The sequence below is a fragment of the Dermochelys coriacea genome, chromosome 9, assembly GCF_009764565.3.
Source record: "Dermochelys coriacea isolate rDerCor1 chromosome 9, rDerCor1.pri.v4, whole genome shotgun sequence".
In the NCBI taxonomy this organism is placed as follows: Eukaryota; Metazoa; Chordata; order Testudines; family Dermochelyidae; genus Dermochelys; species Dermochelys coriacea.
The window spans coordinates 50,432,441-50,451,834 of record NC_050076.1 but is presented as its reverse complement, the minus strand read 5'-3'; the positions used below and the strand labels follow the sequence as shown (position 1 = coordinate 50,451,834).

The 19,394-nt window shown below is 42.9% G+C and overlaps 1 protein-coding gene across 1 annotated transcript in view; it reads left to right on the top strand.

The window, feature by feature from the left end:
- Window positions 1-19,017, top strand: part of EHHADH (enoyl-CoA hydratase and 3-hydroxyacyl CoA dehydrogenase) — a 55,610-nt gene extending 36,593 nt beyond the window's left edge. The window contains exons 6-7 of the mRNA XM_038417247.2: window positions 869-1,210; window positions 16,318-19,017. Coding sequence (XP_038273175.1) covers window positions 869-1,210; window positions 16,318-17,588 — 1,613 coding nt within the window. The 3' untranslated portion in view covers window positions 17,589-19,017. The remainder of the gene's footprint in view (window positions 1-868; window positions 1,211-16,317) is intronic.
- The last annotated feature ends 377 nt before the right edge of the window (window positions 19,018-19,394 follow it).

The following is a 19,394-nucleotide window of genomic DNA, read 5'->3' as shown; positions in this document are numbered from 1 at the left end:
TGGATCCTGAGGTTCTAATTCTATTTTTCTCTCCATTCTTAATCTGGCAAACTTCCCCTGAGAACACAGGGAGTTTGTGTGAGTGAAAATGGAATAAAGACCTGAACGGTGGCTCCAGGGTTTGTATTTTTGGACGGGGTGCCTGAAATGTAACTTATTTTGGTCAATTAAAATCCCTTTGTGCCATCTCTATAGCAACCAGTGTGTCTTGTAATAACTCATGCACTGGTGGGACTCTTTGATTAGCCCCTTGCTGGTGTGTAGATACAAACTGTCCTTGGCTATTCATTTACTGCCCTCTGGTAGGGTGTAATCCTGTTGGATGTTCCCAAAAGTGTCATGGGAAATTCATGCTGTTAGGTCAGAATTAATACAGAAACAAGTGACATTCCCAAATCTTTCACATGAACACCCTGTGGACCCAGACCACTGACTGGGATGTGTCTGAGTAGCAAAGTAAATTGTAAACCAATTACTAATACAACACTGGAAATGGATGATAGCAAAGGAATATGAGAAATGGAGAGGCAGAGACAAAGAATACAGCATGCTTGGTGGTTTATGCTCCTGAATAGGCAAGCATCAGAAATTGAGGAGAAGTGCTTGCTTGGAATTTTGCCTTGCTGGAACGTCTGGGGAGTGCGTATTTAGAGAATCGCAATTGTGAGAGAAGTCAGGAAATGGAAGAAGAGTTTTAAACGTTTTACAAATCACTCTCCAGTGTCGTGAAGTCTTTACACACTAAGCATCAACCAAACCAGCAGAAGGCATTGACTTTCCATGTAGAAAGGGGCAAAAATCTGTAGTCTACCAGGAAAACAGTAGGCTTGGCAGTTCTGTAACTGTATTTCTCAACTCTCCCACTCAGGTCAGCCATTAAATCCTCGCAGACTCAGTCTGAAGCAAGTTCAAAGTCTTCCCAACATGGATGCCATTCTCAGCGAGGTTCTTCTGAAAGTGAAAAAGCAGGCCCGGGGGTGTCTGTCTCCAGAGATGTGTGTCCAAGCAGTCAAGGCCTCTGTGCAGCTACCCTTCACAGAAGGAATTTGGAAGGAGAGAGAGCTGTTTAATCTCCTGCTGACCTCGGGCCAGGCCAAAGCACTGCAGTATGCATTCTTCGCACAGAGAGCAGCACAGAAGTGGACAACACCCTCTGGAGCTTCCTGGAAAACTGCTACAGCTCAGCCCATCCGGAAAGTAGCTGTGATAGGTAAGTTGGCGAGATTCATTATGCTTGCCAGCATGGCAAATACCAGTCTAAATGAACTGGAGTGGTGTGGCTTTTCCCAAGAGTGCTGGGAAAGGAAACAACAGCATAATGTTGGGTACCTTGTGGGACCACGGCAGCCCCAGGAAACCAGAAAGTCTTGAATGACTTCCTACAACAGGGCTCTGGGAGCTGCTTTGGAGTCCTGAAGCTGCACAACTTCCCCCTTAGTTTACTCCCCACTCCTTCCAAAAGCCTCATTGCAGTAAGACCTTACCTTTTAAGGAAGGCCTGAGGAAGAGTCCTCTGGAGGCATCAATGCCTCTGCATGTACCCTCCAGGGGTATACATGCTCTCATGAAGGCAGAGGTTCTCCAGCCTCCCAAGTTAAAACAGAACACACAAGATTGGTATATTCTAGGAAGGAAACCTGTTAGTACTAACTGCTTGTAACAGTAAACCTCTACCAGTGAGGACTGAGATGAGGTTAAATGGCTTAATCCCATAGTGTCAGATCATTTCTGTATGCTACCTCCAGCTACCCTGATATCACTTCAACTACAGCTTCATCCTCAGTTCATATATAGGTAATTTTATTTTAAAATAGTGTTGTCCTGAGAGCATAGTTAATTCCATATTATAAACAGAGATCTGTATGACAGGTTTCAGAGTAGCAGCCGTGTTAGTCTGTATTCGCAAAAAGAAAAGGAATACTTGTGGCACTCTAAGGTGCCACAAGTACTCCTTTTCTTTTTTAGAGATCTGTATGAAATTCTTCTTCTTCTAGTCCAGTTTTGTCATCTGTGACTGTGTGTGGAGAGAGAGAGAGTGAGAGTGAGTGACTGAGTGTGTGTCAGGGATATATTAATACAAAAATGTTTTGTTGACAGCTGCATTTTAAGAAGCTTTCATCTCATCATGATCCACCCTTGCCCTTTTGCACCCCTGGAAGATAATGCTTTCATTAAATTTTTAATAAGTGCAATTTAAATAAAACCCTTTGAAGCACTGCACAGATCTTTAAAAAAAAAAACAACAACAATCTTCCTGCTCTGCACGTTGATTGCTACACTTTGTGTAAAATGGCTCGACAAGAATAGAGAACTGGGAAAGTGTCCATTTCAATTATAGAGATATCCAGTCAGGTTGCCACTGCTTTTCGCTGTCTGGTTATATACAGGATCTTCATTTTCTGCAGTGAACTCGGAGCCCTCTTCAAGCTCATCTCTGCCAGAAGAAGCCACAGATGGTGTTTCTTGAACTGTCCCTTTTCCTCGTTTGTTTTGCCGAGTTAATGAATGTCATATATTGAATGGTCATTTATGAATCTTCGGACTTTAAGTACTGTACTTAAATCTGGCAAACATTAATCTCCCAACAGGGTCATATTAAATTATCATGAGGTCCTTCCCTGGTGAGATGGCATTTATGCAAGCAACATGGAGCACTATTGGGTCTGTCTTGTGATTCACTGCTGAGCAAAATGATTGAATTCATGTAAATATTATCTGTCCTATCACACATGGGAGGGCTCCATTTTGCATTTTTGTAAGAAGGAATAGTTGACAGGAAGCAGAGCTTAGACTTGAGATTCTCTGCTGTTTGGGGGATAAATCCCACTTAGATAAATAAGTCAGTTAAAACCACACTCCTTCATGGAAATTCATGGGTTCATAGATTTTTAAGGCCAGAAGGGGTCACTGTGATCTCTGGAGTCTGACCTCCTGCATAGCACAGGCCATTGGACTTCTCTGAGTTAATTCCTGCTGTGACAGACTGACAGTATTCTGAACAAACCTTCAGGAATTAAGATAAACTTTACTGAGTTAAGTTAAACCTTATTGAATGAGGGTTAACACTTTTGGGGTACATTCTATCAAAAATATAATAGTGTATGTGTTATTGTGGCATTGTATAAAGAAAAGAAGTACTTGTGGCACCTTAGAGACTAACAAATTTATTAGAGCATAAGCTTTCGTGAGCTACAGCTCACTTCATTGGATGTATGTATCTTCTCCAGTAGGGAAAGGGGATGCTAATTTACTTTCTCGATTAGCAACCATTTGAAGCTACCCTCTGTAGAGATATACATATACTAGTTCAAACTGGTTTCTCCAGAGACCAATTGAGAAAGAAAGGGTTAGATACATAGTCTGGTTTTTAAGTGGCTCAGGGCCTTCTCCCTGATCCAGCAAATGGACAGGATTCCAGGACCATGCAGAGCCCCAATCCTTAGGGTAGGGTTGGAAGGGCTGGATGCTTGTTCTGAGCTGAAGCTGTGATTAACTTGTAACCACAAGGAATCCCCCTTGGGTTGGGTATTGAAGGACTGCTCTTGCCAGAGCGCATTTTAGGAGTGAGGTTAACTCTGATAAGCTTTTTAGCATGCATGTATGTTCTTTTTATTGTTTTTTAATATATTTTCTCTGTAAGACTTGTTACCTTACGAATACAGCAGGCTTGCGTGGGAAGTGTCATGTGGTACCATACAACTGTAGCGACTACATCTATTAGCTGTCTCTGAAGAGAAACCAAGCAGGTCTGTTTGGGCAGACTGTGCTGGGGATAATACAGTGAAGGCAGGCAACTGTACATCCTGGGAATACCCCAGTCAGAAGAGCGTGGGACACCTGTCTCCACCCAGGAAAGGCAGCTGAGGAGCTGGAAGCCTGAGATTGGGTGCCTGTGCTGGACTCCTGAGGGGAAATATTGGTGCAGTTGCCCTGAACTGTGACTCCTGCTTCAAGTCTAATTGCTGTGGTTGACCTAGAGCATATCTACTAGAAAATCATCCAATTTCTATTTAAAAATTCCAGTGATGGAGAATCTGCTATAACGCTTGGTAAACTGTTCAATGGCTAATTATCCTCACTTAAAAAATTGCACCTTAGTTCTAGTCAGAACTTTTTGAGCTTCAACTTGCTATCACTGGATCATGTTAGATCTTTGTCTGCTAGATTGAAGAGCCCATTATCAAATTTCTGTTCCTCATGTAGGTATTTACAGACTGTGATCAGGTCACTGCTTAACTTTGTCTTTGTTAAATTAAACAGATTGGGCTCCTTGAGTCTAACTGTAAGCCATGTTTTCTAATCCTTTAATCATTCTCATGACCCCTCTCTAATTTGTCAACATCCTTCTTAAATTGTGGACACCAGAACTGGATGCACTATTCCAGCAGCAGTCACCCCAGTGCCAAATTCAGAGGTAAAATAACCTTTGTACTCCTGCTTGAGATTCTGGTTTATGCATCCAAGGATCTTATTAGGCCTTTTGGCCACAGTGTCACGCTGGGAGCTCATGCTCAGGTGATTATCCACCATGATCCCAAAATCTTTTTTGGAGTCACTGCTTCCCAAGACAGAGTCTTCCATCCTGAAGGATGGCCTACATTCTTAATTCTTAGATCAGGGGTTCTCAAACTTCATTGCATCGTGACCCCCTTCTGACAACAAAAATTACTACACAATCCCAGGAGGGAGGACTGAAGCCTAAGCCCATCCAAGTCTCACTGCCCCGAGCTGGGGGCCAAAGCCTGAGTCCCACTGTGCCAGGTGCGGGGGGGGGAGCCCAAGGGCTTCAGCCCCAGGTGCGGGGGGAGGCTGTAGTCTGAGTCCCGCCACCCAGACCTGAAGCCCAGGCTTCGGCCCCGGGCTTGGGTTTTGGCCATAGGTGGTGGGGCTGGGGCTTCAGCTTCTTCAGCCCTGGGCCCCAGCAAGTCTAATGGCAGCCCTGGCAACCCCATTAAAATGGAATCATGACCCACTTTGGGGTCCCGATCCACAGTTTGAGAACCACTGTCCTAGATGTTTGTCCTCACATTTAGCTGTATTGAAATACATACTGTTTGCTTGCGCCCAGTTTACCAAGCAATCACGATCTATCTGAATCAGTGATTTGTACTCTTCATTATTTATCACTCCCCAAATCTATGCTTCATCTTCAAACTTTATCAATGATGATTTGGATGTTTTCTTCCAGATCATTGATAAAAATGTTACACAGTATAGGGCCAAACCAGATACCTGCAGGACCTCACTAGAAACTCACCTGCTCGATGATCTTTCCCCATTTACAATTACACTTTGAGACCTGCCAGTTAGCCAGTCTAATCCATTTGAAATGTGCCATGTTGATTTTCTCTCATTCTAGTTTCTTAATCTAAATGTATAAGGTACCAAATCAAATGCCATACAGGAGTCTAAGTATATTACAACTGTGACAGAAATGGCAATTTCCTACAATATCTTTGGGAGACCTTACTGAATATAGTTTATGTATCTTTGTGGAGGAGGGATTATATGTAATTCCATGAGGGAGAGTAACCACAGCTCCTCCAGGAACTAAGAACAAATGGGGGTCATTAGGCAAATTCATTCAGATTGCAACATCTCCAGAGAAGTACCATTACCTGGAGAAGCTCACATATACTAGTTCAAACTGGATTCTCCAGAGACCAGCAAAGAAAGGAGTTTTAGATAAATAGCCTGAGTTTAAACTGACTCAGGTCCTTATTTCTGATCTAGCAAATGGACAGGATCTTCTGTTCAAAGGGGCGGGGACAATCCCTGTGGAAGGATTGGAAGAACTGAAACCTACCAGAGCCTAAGGTTGGAGTTGGGGTGACCTCTGTTTTCACTGTAATGCTTTAGGAATAAATGTGTGTGTTTAGAAAGAGTTGTGTGGTAAATTGTAACTACTGGCAATTACAACTTTTCATACCTTTCTGATAGAAAACAAAGCACAGATGTTGACCTGTTTAGGCACTCTGGCTTGCTGGGAATATTACAGTGCAGGGAGGGAACCATAAAGCCTGGAAAATGCCTGGTCAGGGAGGGAGTGAAGCATAGGTCTCTGCTCAAGAGAGATCATGGCTGAGGAGTTGGGAGCCAAAAAGTGGATGCCCTCAAGGCATCACAAAGGGGGAATACAGGTGTAGTCATCCTGAACTGTGACAACATGAACACTGTTACCTTTATCAACAAACTTGTTATTGCATCTGTCATAAATATAAAGGGAAGGGTAAACACCTTTAAAATCCCTGCTGGCCAGAGGAAAAACCCTTTCACCTGTAAAGGGTTACGAAGCTAGGATAACCTCGCTGGCACCTGAACACAATGACCAATGAGGAGACAAGATACTTTCAAAGATGGAGGGAGGGAGAAACAAAGGGTCTGTCTGTCTGTGTGATGCTTTTGCCGGGGACAGAACAGGAATGGAGTCTTAGAACTTAGTAAGTAATCTAGCTAGATATGCGTTAGTTTATGATTTCTTTAAATGGCTGAGAAATTAGACTGTGCTGAATAGAATGAATATTCTTGTCTTTGTGTCTTTCTTGTAACTTAAGGTTTTGCCTACAGGGATTCTCTATGTTTTGAATCTAATTACCCTGTAAGGTATTTACCATCCTGATTTTACAGAGGTGATTCTTTTTACCTTTTCTTATATTAAAATTCTTCTTGTAAGAAATTGAATGTTTTTTTCATGGTTCTTAAGATCCAAGGGTTTGGGTCTGCGGTCACTTATGCAAATTGGTGAGGATTTTTATTTATCCCTTTATATTTAAGCCTTCCCCAGGCAGGGGGGTGCAAGGTTTTGGTGATGATTTTGGGGGGAAAGACGTTTTCAAACAACTCTTTCTCAAAAAATAAACCCAGACGTTTGGTGGTGGCAGTGGAAGTCCAAAGGCAAAGGGTAAAATAGTTTGTACCTTGGGGAAGTTTTAACCTAAGCTGGTAAAAGTAGGCTTAGGAGGTTTTCATGCAGGTCCCCACATCCGTACCCTAGAGTTCAGAGTGGGGAAGGAACCTTGACAGCATCAAATAATGATATCAAGGTTGTCTGACGAGATCTGTTTTCCATAAGTCTCTGTTCATTGTCATTCATTCTATTACTGTTTTTTAATTCATTATTAACTGAGTTCTGTATCATCATCATATCATTGGATAATTTTGCCCAGGTTCGATGTCATACTGACAGACCTATAATTACTCAGGTCATCCCTTTTACCTTTTTAAATATTGGCATAACATTAGCTTACTTCCAGTCCATTTAGAAGTTTCCTGGTGTTCCAAGATTTATTAAAAACAATGTTAATGGTCCCAAGAGCTCCATGGCTAGCGCTCTTAAACTCTTGTATGTAAGTTTTCTGGACCTGCTGATTTAAAAATGTCTGACTTTAGTAGCTGCTGCTTAACATCCTCCTGAAATATTAGTGGGATGGAAAGAAAGTCATCATCATCATATGATATGAGTACATCATCTGGCTTTTTCCCAAATACAGAACAGAAATATTTATTCAACACTTCTGCCTTTTCTGCATTGTTATTATTGACAGTTCTACCATTTCCATCTTCAATAACATTGTTAGGATTCCTTTTGTTCCTGATAAACTTTTTAAAAAATACTCTTCTTATTGTCCTTAACTCTTTTGGCTATAGAGTTCTCTTTTTGATTGTGATAGGGTATGTACCTTACACCAACCCTGAAGGGGTTAAGGTGGCTCAGAAAGGGCCGGTTAACCTTAACACCAGCGGGAGAGTTAGGCTTGATTGATAAGGCTAATTGATGATGAAGCCCAGCTGGGGCGGGCAAGCAACTGAGTGACTAATGGAAGGGCGTGGTAGGCCAGACAAGAGCTGATTGCTACACACAAGGAGGCACCACAGTGGTGAGTGCACCCTGTTACAGTGTCTTTTTGCATCCCTTATCCATTTTCTACAGTTTCTAGCTTGTAGTTTATATTCATTGCTAACAATTTCTCCTTTTTCCATTTTATATACATCTCTTCTTTCTCCCAGCTGATTCGGCTCATAATTGTTTCCAGCTTTGTGAAAGTGGCCTTTCTAAACCACCAAGTATATTGATTACTTGCATGTAAGCAACCACTAGTTTTTAGTTCTGTGATCAATTCCTCATGATCTGTCAAGGAGAAGTCTAATATAGAATCCCTCTGGATTGGATGCAATACTGTTTGAGTTAGAAAATTGTCATCTATAATTTATAGAAATTCCAGTGACATTTTCAATATTGGAAGCAGGAAACCTCCAGCATGTGTCAGTTAGATTGAAGACCCCCATTACAACCCAGTTTTTTTCCCCTGCACATTATAGATTAGCGCTCAATGATTGTCACTTGATAAATTGCCCTGTTCTGTTCATTCCCTCTGAAGCATCTGGCACTGGCCACAGTCGGAAGATAAGTCACTGGGCTAGATGGACCATTGGTCTGACCCAGTAGGCAATCGGTTTTATTATTTGATCATCCTGTTCCCAAGTGTGATTTGGTGTCTGTAGCAGACAACCCTCTTGTGCTTTATCTATAGATTCATATTCTAACAAGCATTCAAGATAATTTACTTCCTAGATGTCAGAGACTTGGAAACAGGCAATGCCATTTTTGACAGAGTGACTCTCCCTCTCCCCTTTTGTCCACTAGACCCTTCCTAAACCAGTTGTAACCATGGATTTTAAAATTCCAATCATGCAGATCTTCCCACTTGGTTTCAGTAATACTGTCTACATCAAATTTATGCTAATAAATGAACAATTCCAATTCTTCTTGTTCATTACTTGGGTTCCTAGCTTTGGTGTATAAGCAACTAAACAATTTATTCTTTTCATGTCCTTTGGTGCTTTGATATCTTGATTTTGTACTAAATGAGTGCTCATTTGTTCCCCCTTTTCACCTTCTATGTTAGTTTAATGTCCTTCTGATTACTCTAGCCAGCCTGTCCCTGATGAGATTGGTTCCCCTTCAACTGAGGTGACTATACAGCTCTCTCTCCTCATAGAAGGTAGACCAATGTTCTACAAAACCAAAACTCTCTATCTTACACTATTGCCCTGGCAGCAGTTCACCTCTGGAATGTCTGACTTCTGTTTTCTTTTGCTCATGAGACAGGAAGGATCTCAGAGATCACTTGAATATTCTCCTTCAGCCCCATGCTGAGTTCTGTGAAGTTGTCTATATAATCTGCAAGGTATCCTGTGAAGCAGTGTCATTGGGGCCAATGGATCCTTGCCTGCTGAATTCAGAAGCCTAGCCAATCTTAGAGTAATGTCTCATGTCTTGGCTCCAGTAAGGCAGCACACCATCCTGCTATCTGCCTGTCTTTTGCAGAATGTTCTTTCCATTCTCCTTTGCATAGCATTCTCATCTAGGTATTATCTGTCTTCTGTGGATGGCTGGAGATCTCTTCACAGGTACGCTTGATAGTCTTCCAGATTGGGCTGAGCAGCCATTCTCAGGAATGTCCAATGCACCTGTTCCATTCAACTAGCTGGCTCTTCAGAGACATTTTCTGCAGTTTCCATGCTGAGAAGCTGATTGGATACTTCTATCTGTGTGGAATTCTTCCCGGTCCTCTCTGGTAGTTACAGCCCGCCTGTCCTCATCTGCCTCCAACAGAGTAGAATGCCAATTTGACCTCATGCCTCTGATGGTTACAAACTCTCTGATTTCCACATTCTCTCATTCTTTGGCCACCAGTTCATTTCTTCCTTGACTCTGGGTGGTGATGCTTCCTGAATCTGGTTGTTCCAGTACTCTACATCCTCTCTGATGCGCTGCAGTGTCAGTCCTTGTAATTCCAAACCACAAATCTTTCCTTCCAGCACAATCACCAATTCGCACGTTGTACACAGGAAGTCCCTTCTGGCTTCAGGCAGGAAAAAAAATATTCCCTATCCATTGCAGGTTGCAATCACTGATCTGTTGCTGGCCATCACACTGAGCATAGAACTGTACCTAGCAAGAGAACCTCTCATGCGCCTTCCTGTGAACTCCATACAGAAGTCCCCTGTTTGCCCCTCCTGTTCACCTGCTATCACATTAATAATTTCAACTAGAAATATTAACCCCAAATAATCATTGAAATAGAGCAGCCTCAATTTACATCAGTCTGCCAGCATTTGTTCTGCATGATTTTAAACATAATGCTGGAACAATACTTTTATATTCTGAACATGCTACATAGCATTTCCCTGACATAGCATTTTAATGTAATTGTACATTTAAAGTCAGATTACAATTTAATATAGTTTGAATTTAGTACATATTTCTGTAATATATGGAGTCACTATATATTAGTTGAATCTTATATGACTGATCAATAACTGAAAACCATGATTTGCTCAATCTGCCCAACAAGTGGATTTGTAACGTACATATGTATTGTATAATGAAATGGGTAGAAGAGTAGTTTTTAGCTGTATGGCAAAGAACTGAAAGGAAGAAGATCTGATGTGGAGGTTCTATCTGTGAGGAAGCCATTAGGCTGCTGCTGTTGGCATTGCAATGGGTGTGAAATATGCTAAGACAGATCTGATAAGAGCTTGGTTTATTATTATTGAGATGACTAAGAGGAAATGAGAGAAGACAGCCCTGAATCCCTGAGCACAACAGTTCTGAGGAAGCACCCCAATCCATACAACCTGTGGAGTGTTTCCTGGTCACATCCCTGGGTTTCTGATGCTGGAGACTGCATAGTTTGAGGTGGGATTCAGTCATTTTGGACCATCTGAGCAGAAGTTACTTTTTCTTTTTCTTCTTTCCCCCAGGTCCCTCCACATCCCAGAGAGTCCTGATGATTCTCTACTATTTTTCTGTTCTGTTATACTGTCATGGGGGGGGGGGTGCTTTTGCAGCTGGTGGCACTTCCTGCTGGTCATTCTGGGTATTAGCTCCAGCCAGATATTGCACCCTCCTCTGATGGTGTCTCTGCTGTCATCCTCTCACCCTGCAGACCCCTCTTGCTTCAGGAATTGAAGCCTCCTCCTCTGGAGGGCTGTCATTACGTGGTTTCCCCTTCCCTGTGTGTGTGTATATGTAACCAAGTCTTTCCAGGACAAACTGTCCCAGGCAGTCCACTGTCCTCTACCTGGCGTGTGCCATGTCCACCTTCTCTGGGTTCATCAGCCTTCCAATTCCCTTCTAGGGAGTAACTATGGACAACTGTCTAGCCACTAACACACCTACCTTCTCCCAAGGAATGACTGCAGCCTACTTCCCTGAAGCCCTGTCTGTTGCAGCTTCCTAGTTTTATAAACCCAGCCCAGCTCCTCCCCCAGCTGGACTTCATCAACCAATTAGGCCCTAGCACTCCCTTGCTTTCCTCCAGGTGCTGCCTATATGTTAATTGGCCTAATTTACCCTCTCAGGGCAAGTGTGGGGAGTACACCCCATCACATATACACTCTTCCTCAAGATCACCAGCCTTACAAGCAAAAAGGATCTAATGAGGTCATTGGCAGATGTGCCTCTTAACCTGCTGAATGTTCAAGTCTCCCCTTGTCTCGACCACCCAATTTTAGAAAAAAACCCACAAGTGTTATCCCTGCTGGCTGTTCTAGTGTAACAAGGCTCCAGATGCTTCCACTGCTTTTACCACCATGCTAAGGAAAACCTCCTTACATACAGGCCATTGAAGAGTCAGGTGGTAACTTGGTAACCAACTATCCTGGGCCAAAATTGAACTTGGCAAACTCATGTCTTGTCCATGGGCTCAGGTCTGTGTCCTAGAGAATGAAGTACCACAAGGATGTCGGACTGCCTAAAACAAAAAATAGTCTTTGTGGTTCACCAGTGGAAGATCTGAGATCCTGGTGCCGAATCCACCTTCAAACCCCCAGTTGCTGATGAAAGATCTGGCAGAGGTGGGAGGAGGGGCAGCAGGCTGGCAGCGTGTTTTTAGTGTTAACATCTGTATTTTGTCTGCATTCAGTATATGGGAATGGACAGAAGGACATGTGCAATCATTTTAAATTACTTTACTTTTGTTGGTTATGTAAATGAAATTTTAGTGGTATGTTAACTTTGATTATGATGTTACAGATCTTATTTTTCTATCATTGGACCCAAGACAGGCATAAATAAGAGTTCTGGTGACATTTCCCATCAGAAGTAAAATAGCTGTCTTTGAAAACACATTTTCAAAATCTTTGTTCTTGTTGTCAAGATAGGAAATGTTTTGCATAGCATGTATTTGTGTGTATAACACGTGGTCAGAGCTACATCAGTGATGACAGGCTGCTTGTGGAAAAAATACTGCACCTTGTTTGACCTGCTTTATGGAGACTTGAGCATGTTTTACTGATGACATAATTTCAGCCATTCTTCATAAAGCAGCTTTAGATTAATTTTTTAATCCCCTTGGTTTGTGTTTCTTTGTTTGGCTGATAAACTTTCATTCGAAAACCTGGTCAGCTGGATTTTGGATTTTAAAAAATAATTTTGATAGAATTACTGCAGACCTTGTAAAGTTGTGGCTTTATTCTGGATGTTAACAGTGCTCACATTCACAGTGCCTCTTTGCTTTATAGGAGTGCTTGGCACATGAAAAAACTTTTAAACTCCACTGGCATTTTACTTTTTATGTGGTTCTCAGACTATTTTTTATTTACTTATATTACTGTAGCATGCAGGAGCCCTAGTCATTGTACTAGGTGCTGCACAAACTCAGAACAAGACTGTCTCTTCCCCAAGGAGCTTACAATCTAAGTATAAGAGACAACACATGGAGAAAGACAGGGGAGTACAATGAGACAATATGACAGGTTTCAGAGTAGCAGCCGTGTTAGTCTGTATCTGCAAAAAGAAAAGGAGTACTTGTGGCACCTTAGAGACTAACAAATTTATTTGAGCATAAGCTTTTGTGAGCTACAACTCACTTCATCAGATGAATGCAGTGGAAAATACAGTGGGGAGATTTTATATACACAGAGAACATGAAACAATGGGTGTTACCATACAGACTGTAAGAAGAGTGATCAGGTAAAGTGAGCTATTACCAGCAGGAGAGTGATAGGCAGTGGGCCAGCAGCCCAACCATTGTCAAGTTTTTGCAGGCATCGCAGCAAAGAAGAGTTTTAAGGAAGTATTTGAAGGAGGATATTGAGTTAGTTTTGTAGATGTTTACAGGGACCTCCTCTCAAGCATGAGGGGCAGCGTGGGAAAAAGGACAAAGATGTTTGTTTGAAAATTTGACAAATGAGCTATGGAGGCTGGCATCATGGACCAGACGGAGGCAGGAATTAACATTTCAATAGCAAACAAGAGAATGGTAGGGTGGGGATAGGCCATAAACAGCCTCGAAAATGAAGACGTGTAGAGTATGTCTGATACGCTAGAGAAGGAGGAGCCAGTGGAGGGATGCAAAAAGAGGGGTGACATAGTCAAAGAAATGGGCTAAGGAAATGATCTTTCCAGCAGTGTTCTGAATGGATGTGAGTAGGCCAAGATGGCATTTGTCAAGAACAGGGAAAAGGATGTTGCAGTTATCAAGGTGCAAGATGAGAGCTTGAACCCGAGTTTTAGCAGTGAGGCTGGATAGGAGAAGTCGTATCTGAACAATGTTATGTAGAAAGAGTCTGCAAGATTTAAATATAGCCTGGGTGTGAGGATGTAGAGAACAGCATGAGTTGAAGATGACAGCCAGATTACAGGCTTGAGGGACAGGCAGGATGGTGGTATTGTCCACAGTGGTTGAGAAAGAGGATTGGGTGGGAGACTAAGAACTCTGTTTTAGCCGTGTAGAGTTTGAGCTGATGGCTATACATCCATAATGAGATGTCAGAGAGACAGGCCAAGATTTTAGTTTGGACAAGAGTGGAGAGGCCTGCCAATCATCTGCACAGTTGAATTTATGTGTGATGAGATAAGGTACAGAGGGAGAAGAGGAGAGGTCCCCAGACAGAGCTCTGTGGAACCCCCACAGAAAGTTGGAGCGGGGATGAGATGGATCCTCCAAAGGACAAGCTGAAGGAGTTGAGGAATGGGGCAGTAGTTGGAGAGGCAAGTGGGGTCTAGGGTAGGATTTTTAAGACAGGAGAGACTAAAGCATGTTTGTGGCACTGTTTGTTTTTTCCCTCCTATTTCCCCTTGTCTCCTTTTCATTTCTAGGGTCATGGAATGTGCTGTTCACAGTCACTGTCTGGACTTCCTCTCCTGGAGTTGTGTCCTAGACCCTCTCCAATGTGGCTTCCACCCCTTGCACTCCATTGAAACTGCTCTCACCAAAGTCTGTAATGACTTCTTCCTAGCCAAAGCTCAGAAACAGTACCCCATCCTTCTCCTTGACCTGTCAGACTCCTTCAGCATAATTGACCATGCTCTTCTTGAAATGTTGTCTTTCCTTAGCTCTCAGAACTCTGTCTTAACCTGGTTCTCCTCCTACCCGTCTAGTTGCTCTTTCAGCTTATCCTTTGGAGGATCCTTCTCAATCTCCAAATTTAACTTTTGTTGTAATATTTGTACTATTTTAACAGCATTTTCAATTAGCCCAGTAGATTGTGGGTAACCTGGACTTGATGTAATATATTTGAAATCATATGCTATGGCAAAACTTAAACTCTTGATTGTGAAATTGAAGTCCATTATCAATCATTACCGCATTGAGTATGCCATGCAAAAACTTTTGAGTACCTAAGTCCCCCATTAATTTTATTAATGAATTGTTTGGCACAAGTGTTTTCTAGTATAGATATTTCAGGAAAATACAAAAAATAGTCAAGAACTATAACATATGCATGTCCTTTATATTCAAATAGATTGAAACCTACTTTATACCAAGTCTTTTTCTTGAATAAATGTCATAGGCTGTTTAGACTGAGCATTTCTATATTTGTGACATATGTCACTTTCTTTTATGTCAGGTTTCAGAGTAGCAGCCGTGTTAGTCTGTATTCGCAAAAAGAGAAGGAGTACTTGTGGCACCTTAGAGACTAACAAATTTATTAGAGCATAAGCTTTCGTGTGAGCTGTAACTCACGAAAGCTTATGCTCTAATAAATTTGTTAGTCTCTAAGGTGCCACAAGTACTCCTTTTCTTTTTTCTTTTATGTAAACCTCTATGTTTTGGTTCATTTGTGGTCAATACAGAACCTCTCTTTCTCTACCTTTACATTTTTCTATGGCTAAATGTCCCTCATGTATGTGTTCCAACATCTCTGCTGTTAACACTACAGGAATTACTACCCTATTGTCTTTAAACAGAATTCCTTCAATGACTGAAAAGTCTTTAATAAGTTGATTATATGGCTTCAGTATCATTTTATTATATCCTTTTTCAATAGCTGTAATAATCTTTTGTAAATTCTCATTCTGTCTAGTTGCTTGTACAATTTCTTCCCATACTCTTTCTGATACAGGAAACAATTTTTAAATACCTCTACATGTACTACATCTTCCTCTTCAATTATATTGGTTACATCATAAACTCTAGAAACAGTATCAGTAACAATTAATGATTTGCCTGGCTGATACTCTAGTTTTAAATCAAATGCCAAATTCCATTTCCAGAGTTTGAAGTTCCGCGTAGTACAGGGTCTGGAAGATCAAGTTCTGTACTTCACTAGAGTTAAACTCTTATTTGTTTCCTCTTGCTTACGTATGACAGTTTTCTGTGTGCATGTTTTAAAAATAGATAAAGGTTCAACAGCCCTAATTTACAGCTGGGGAACTTAGGTACTCAAAAGTGCCTTGCAAAGGGTCACACTGGAAGTCAGTAGCAGAGCTGCAAATAGAATCCAGGTTTCCTGACTTCTACTGCCCTACTCCAGCTACCTCCCATATGATAATATATGAATTGGAGAACCGACTTAAATTAAATTGGGGGAGGGATAGCTCAGTAGTTTGAGCATTGGCCTGCTAAACCCAGGGTTGTGAGTTCAATCCTTGAGGGGGCCATTTAAGGATCTTGGGCAAATATTGGGGATTGGTCCTGCTTTGAGCAGGGGGTTGGACTAGATAATCTCCTGAGGTCCCTTCCAACCCTAATATTCTATTCTATTCTATTCTATACACAAGGGTACATGTGCTCTGCATACTACCCCAGCATGGTTCTACATCCTTGAACAGACATTAGCTTGCCGTTACATCTTCACTTTTCAGACAGATGCTCCAATTAGCCCTCTAAGTGCACTCAAAGACCAAATTAAAATGTTGCTTTCCCCCAATTTTCCATTTACTTTTTTCCCATCTACATGCCCCTGTTTAATTTGCACAGAGACCTGCTTTACGTGCTGGAAGTACCAAAGGAGCCCATTTGCAGAGGTGTACTTAATAATTCCTAGTACTTACAGTCTCTGTTTCTCTCTTGCTTTTATCATTAGGGCTGGGAACAATGGGCCGAGGCATTGTGACTTCTCTGGTGAAGGCCAAGATGTCCGTAGTAGCTCTAGAGCAGGATCAGAAGCAGCTGGAGGTAGGAGGAAGAGCTGTGACATCCCTTCTAGAACATGAGGCTTCAAAAATGCAGTGGAGTGGCCAACGCTCGGATGCCTGTGATCCAGCCCTTCTCCAGTTCACTCTGGACTTTCGTGTGTTACAGGATGTAGATCTAGTTATTGAGGCTGTGTTTGAGGACATGGCTCTGAAGAAGGAGATCTTCCATAAGTTGTCAGCAATCTGCAAGCCAGGGTCCTTCTTGTGCACTAACACCTCTGCCCTGGATATTGATGAGATTGCTTCAGCCACCACTCGCCCTCACCAGGTCATTGGTACTCACTTCTTCTCACCTGCCCATGTAATGAAGCTGTTAGAAATAATCCGTGGTCGTCACACATCGCCCATCACCATTGCCACCGCCATGGGTTTAGCTAAAACTATAGGCAAAATAGGGGTTGTTGTAGGGAATTGCTTTGGATTTGTTGGTAACAGAATGATGGTTCCTTATGCTGAACAGGCAGTTTTCCTGCTAGAAGAAGGATGTAAACCAGAAGAAGTAGATCAAGCTCTAGAGGGATTTGGTTTCAATATGGGGCCCTTCCGAATGTCAGATCTTGCTGGGCTTGATGTGGGCTGGAGATCTCGGAAAGGGCAGGGCCTGACTGGACCCGAACTGGCTCCAGGAACTCCTGCTCGCCTGCGTGGCAGGAGGAGATACAGCCCACTGCCTGATCATCTATGTGAGAATGGAAGGTATGGCCAGAAGACTGGTATGGGCTGGTACCAATATGATAAACCTGGGGCTAGAATAGCTAATCCAGATCCATGGCTTCACAATTTCCTGATTGGGTATAGAGATGCCCATCATATTCAGGCACGCTTCATAGACGAGGAGGAAATCCTGGAGCGTTGTCTGTATACCCTCATCAATGAGGGCTTCCAGATTTTAGATGATGGAATAGCTTCTGCCCCAGAAGATATTGATGTAATCTACGTTCATGGCTACGGATGGCCAAAACACAGAGGTGGCCCCATGTTTTATGCTTCTACCATTGGGCTACCTCACATTCTGGCTAAATTGCAAAAATATTCTGAGGCCCATCCTGACATTCCCAGAATGCAACCCACTGCTTTTCTGAAGAAACTGGTGTCCATGGGAAACCCTCCCCTGAAGGAGTGGATGTCCCATGCAGGACACCAGAGCAGCAAGCTGTGATGTCCCTGCAGCCTTCTCTATGCATTCAGCCACTTGTCTACTGGTGACAGGTATCTCTCACTGCCATAATCAGTGAAGTCTGTTCCAATCAAATCCAAAGCACAGCAGGTTGAAGAATAACGTCTGGCTCAGCTAAGCGGAGTAACTACTCCCTCAAATGGTAGTTGCTGTCGCTTCCCTTTCCCTACTCACAATACACCCCTCCCTCCCACCTCGCTAGTGCACCACACAACCCCTCAAGCTGCCAGTAGGAGATCCCTTCTGGCTGGCTCTTTCCTGACAAGCTGCACTCACCCGACTGCTGGATCCTAACAGCTGCTGTTCTTAACTGCCTGCCTCTTGCCATTCCTCTGGTGAGGGAGGGAGCAACACCTGGCAGCGCATGAGACAGTTGAAAGTAGGAGGGTAGGCTGGGAGTCCTGGCTCGGGGGAGACAAAGCCAATGAAGATTCACTGCAGACTGGTATCCTCACCTAGCTGTGTCTCCTAGCAGTACAGATCTACTCTTGTTCCTGCCACAGCACCCTCTAGTGACCAAAGGCAAACCATAGGAACTAGTCCCCACGGGAGAGCCACCCCCGAATCATCCAGTTTACTAGGGATTCATTTACAGGATGGACCTTCCCCTCTCAAAGGGAACAGATTAGACTGCCCCAGATAATGGTCTCTTCACGGAGTGCAGGTTTGTGGAGTTTTGGATTGACTGGAGGGAGTGGAGAATGGTGCAAAATGGAACTGTGCATTTTGGAAATAAATTGTGATGCAGTGAAGAGAGCATCCAGAGCTAGTATCAAGGGATAGCACTCAGCACCTATCTCCAGCCCTCAAAATAACACTAACAAACACAGCACAATCACAGAAGACTATGACCTGCTCATTAGCTAGTGGCTGGAAGATCACACCCTTCCCCCTCCTTCCTTAGTATTGCCCCTGCCCTCCAACCTCTTCCTTCCGACAAAAGTGCCTCCACTCCAAGAGGGAGCGTGTGTGTGTTTTTCCAGAACTCCTCACCTGCTTTTCTAGCCTGCCCACTGGCAGCTGCTCAGCGTAGAAGGCATGGAGGGCTTTGTGAACTACAAGTGACAGGAGAAAAGCCTTGTGTGGCATTTCAGTGTTTCAGGTGAACAAAGGGCACCATGGAAAGTAAATGGGCTCAAGAGCTCTGCAGATAGGAGTTGTGCTACAGGCAGGGAGAGAAGCCTCCAGCAGATAAAAGAACAGGAAGAGAAATATTTGCTTTTCTGAACTTGGCCCTGTGGGATAAGGACTTCTCTTGCTCTTGTGCAAAGAGCACAGCTCCCAGTTACTGGCGGGTGATCCTGGTGGCTCCAGAACACACACATTCTCTTCTTAGGAAAAGCCATATCTGAAAACAGACTCTGCTTTGTTTCATTAATTTTTAATAAAACTGATTTTCATTTTCTGTCATCACCTATGTTGTATTATCAGGTTTTGCTGCATTGTTCTCCCACATGTACACTGGTCACTTTTTTGCCCAGTGGTAGCAGATATCAAGGTCTTGCAGGTCAGTTTCCTGGTGGTAGAGACCCAGAGACCCTGGCATCAGGTTAGCAGACCCAATAGCTTCAGCCACCTGCGATTGTCTAGGTAAAAGAACCAGTTGATAGTAGCCATCAACACCTTCCAGCATAACAATGCACCCCATGTTAGCTATTGGGAGGGAAGGCAGAGAGTTTTAAAACATTGACATCCTGAATGACTTATCTCCTACAAAGAAAGAAAAGAAATAATAATTGAGGGAGAAATAGGGAACATACAGAGCTCCTGGCAGGAGAGGGAGACTGG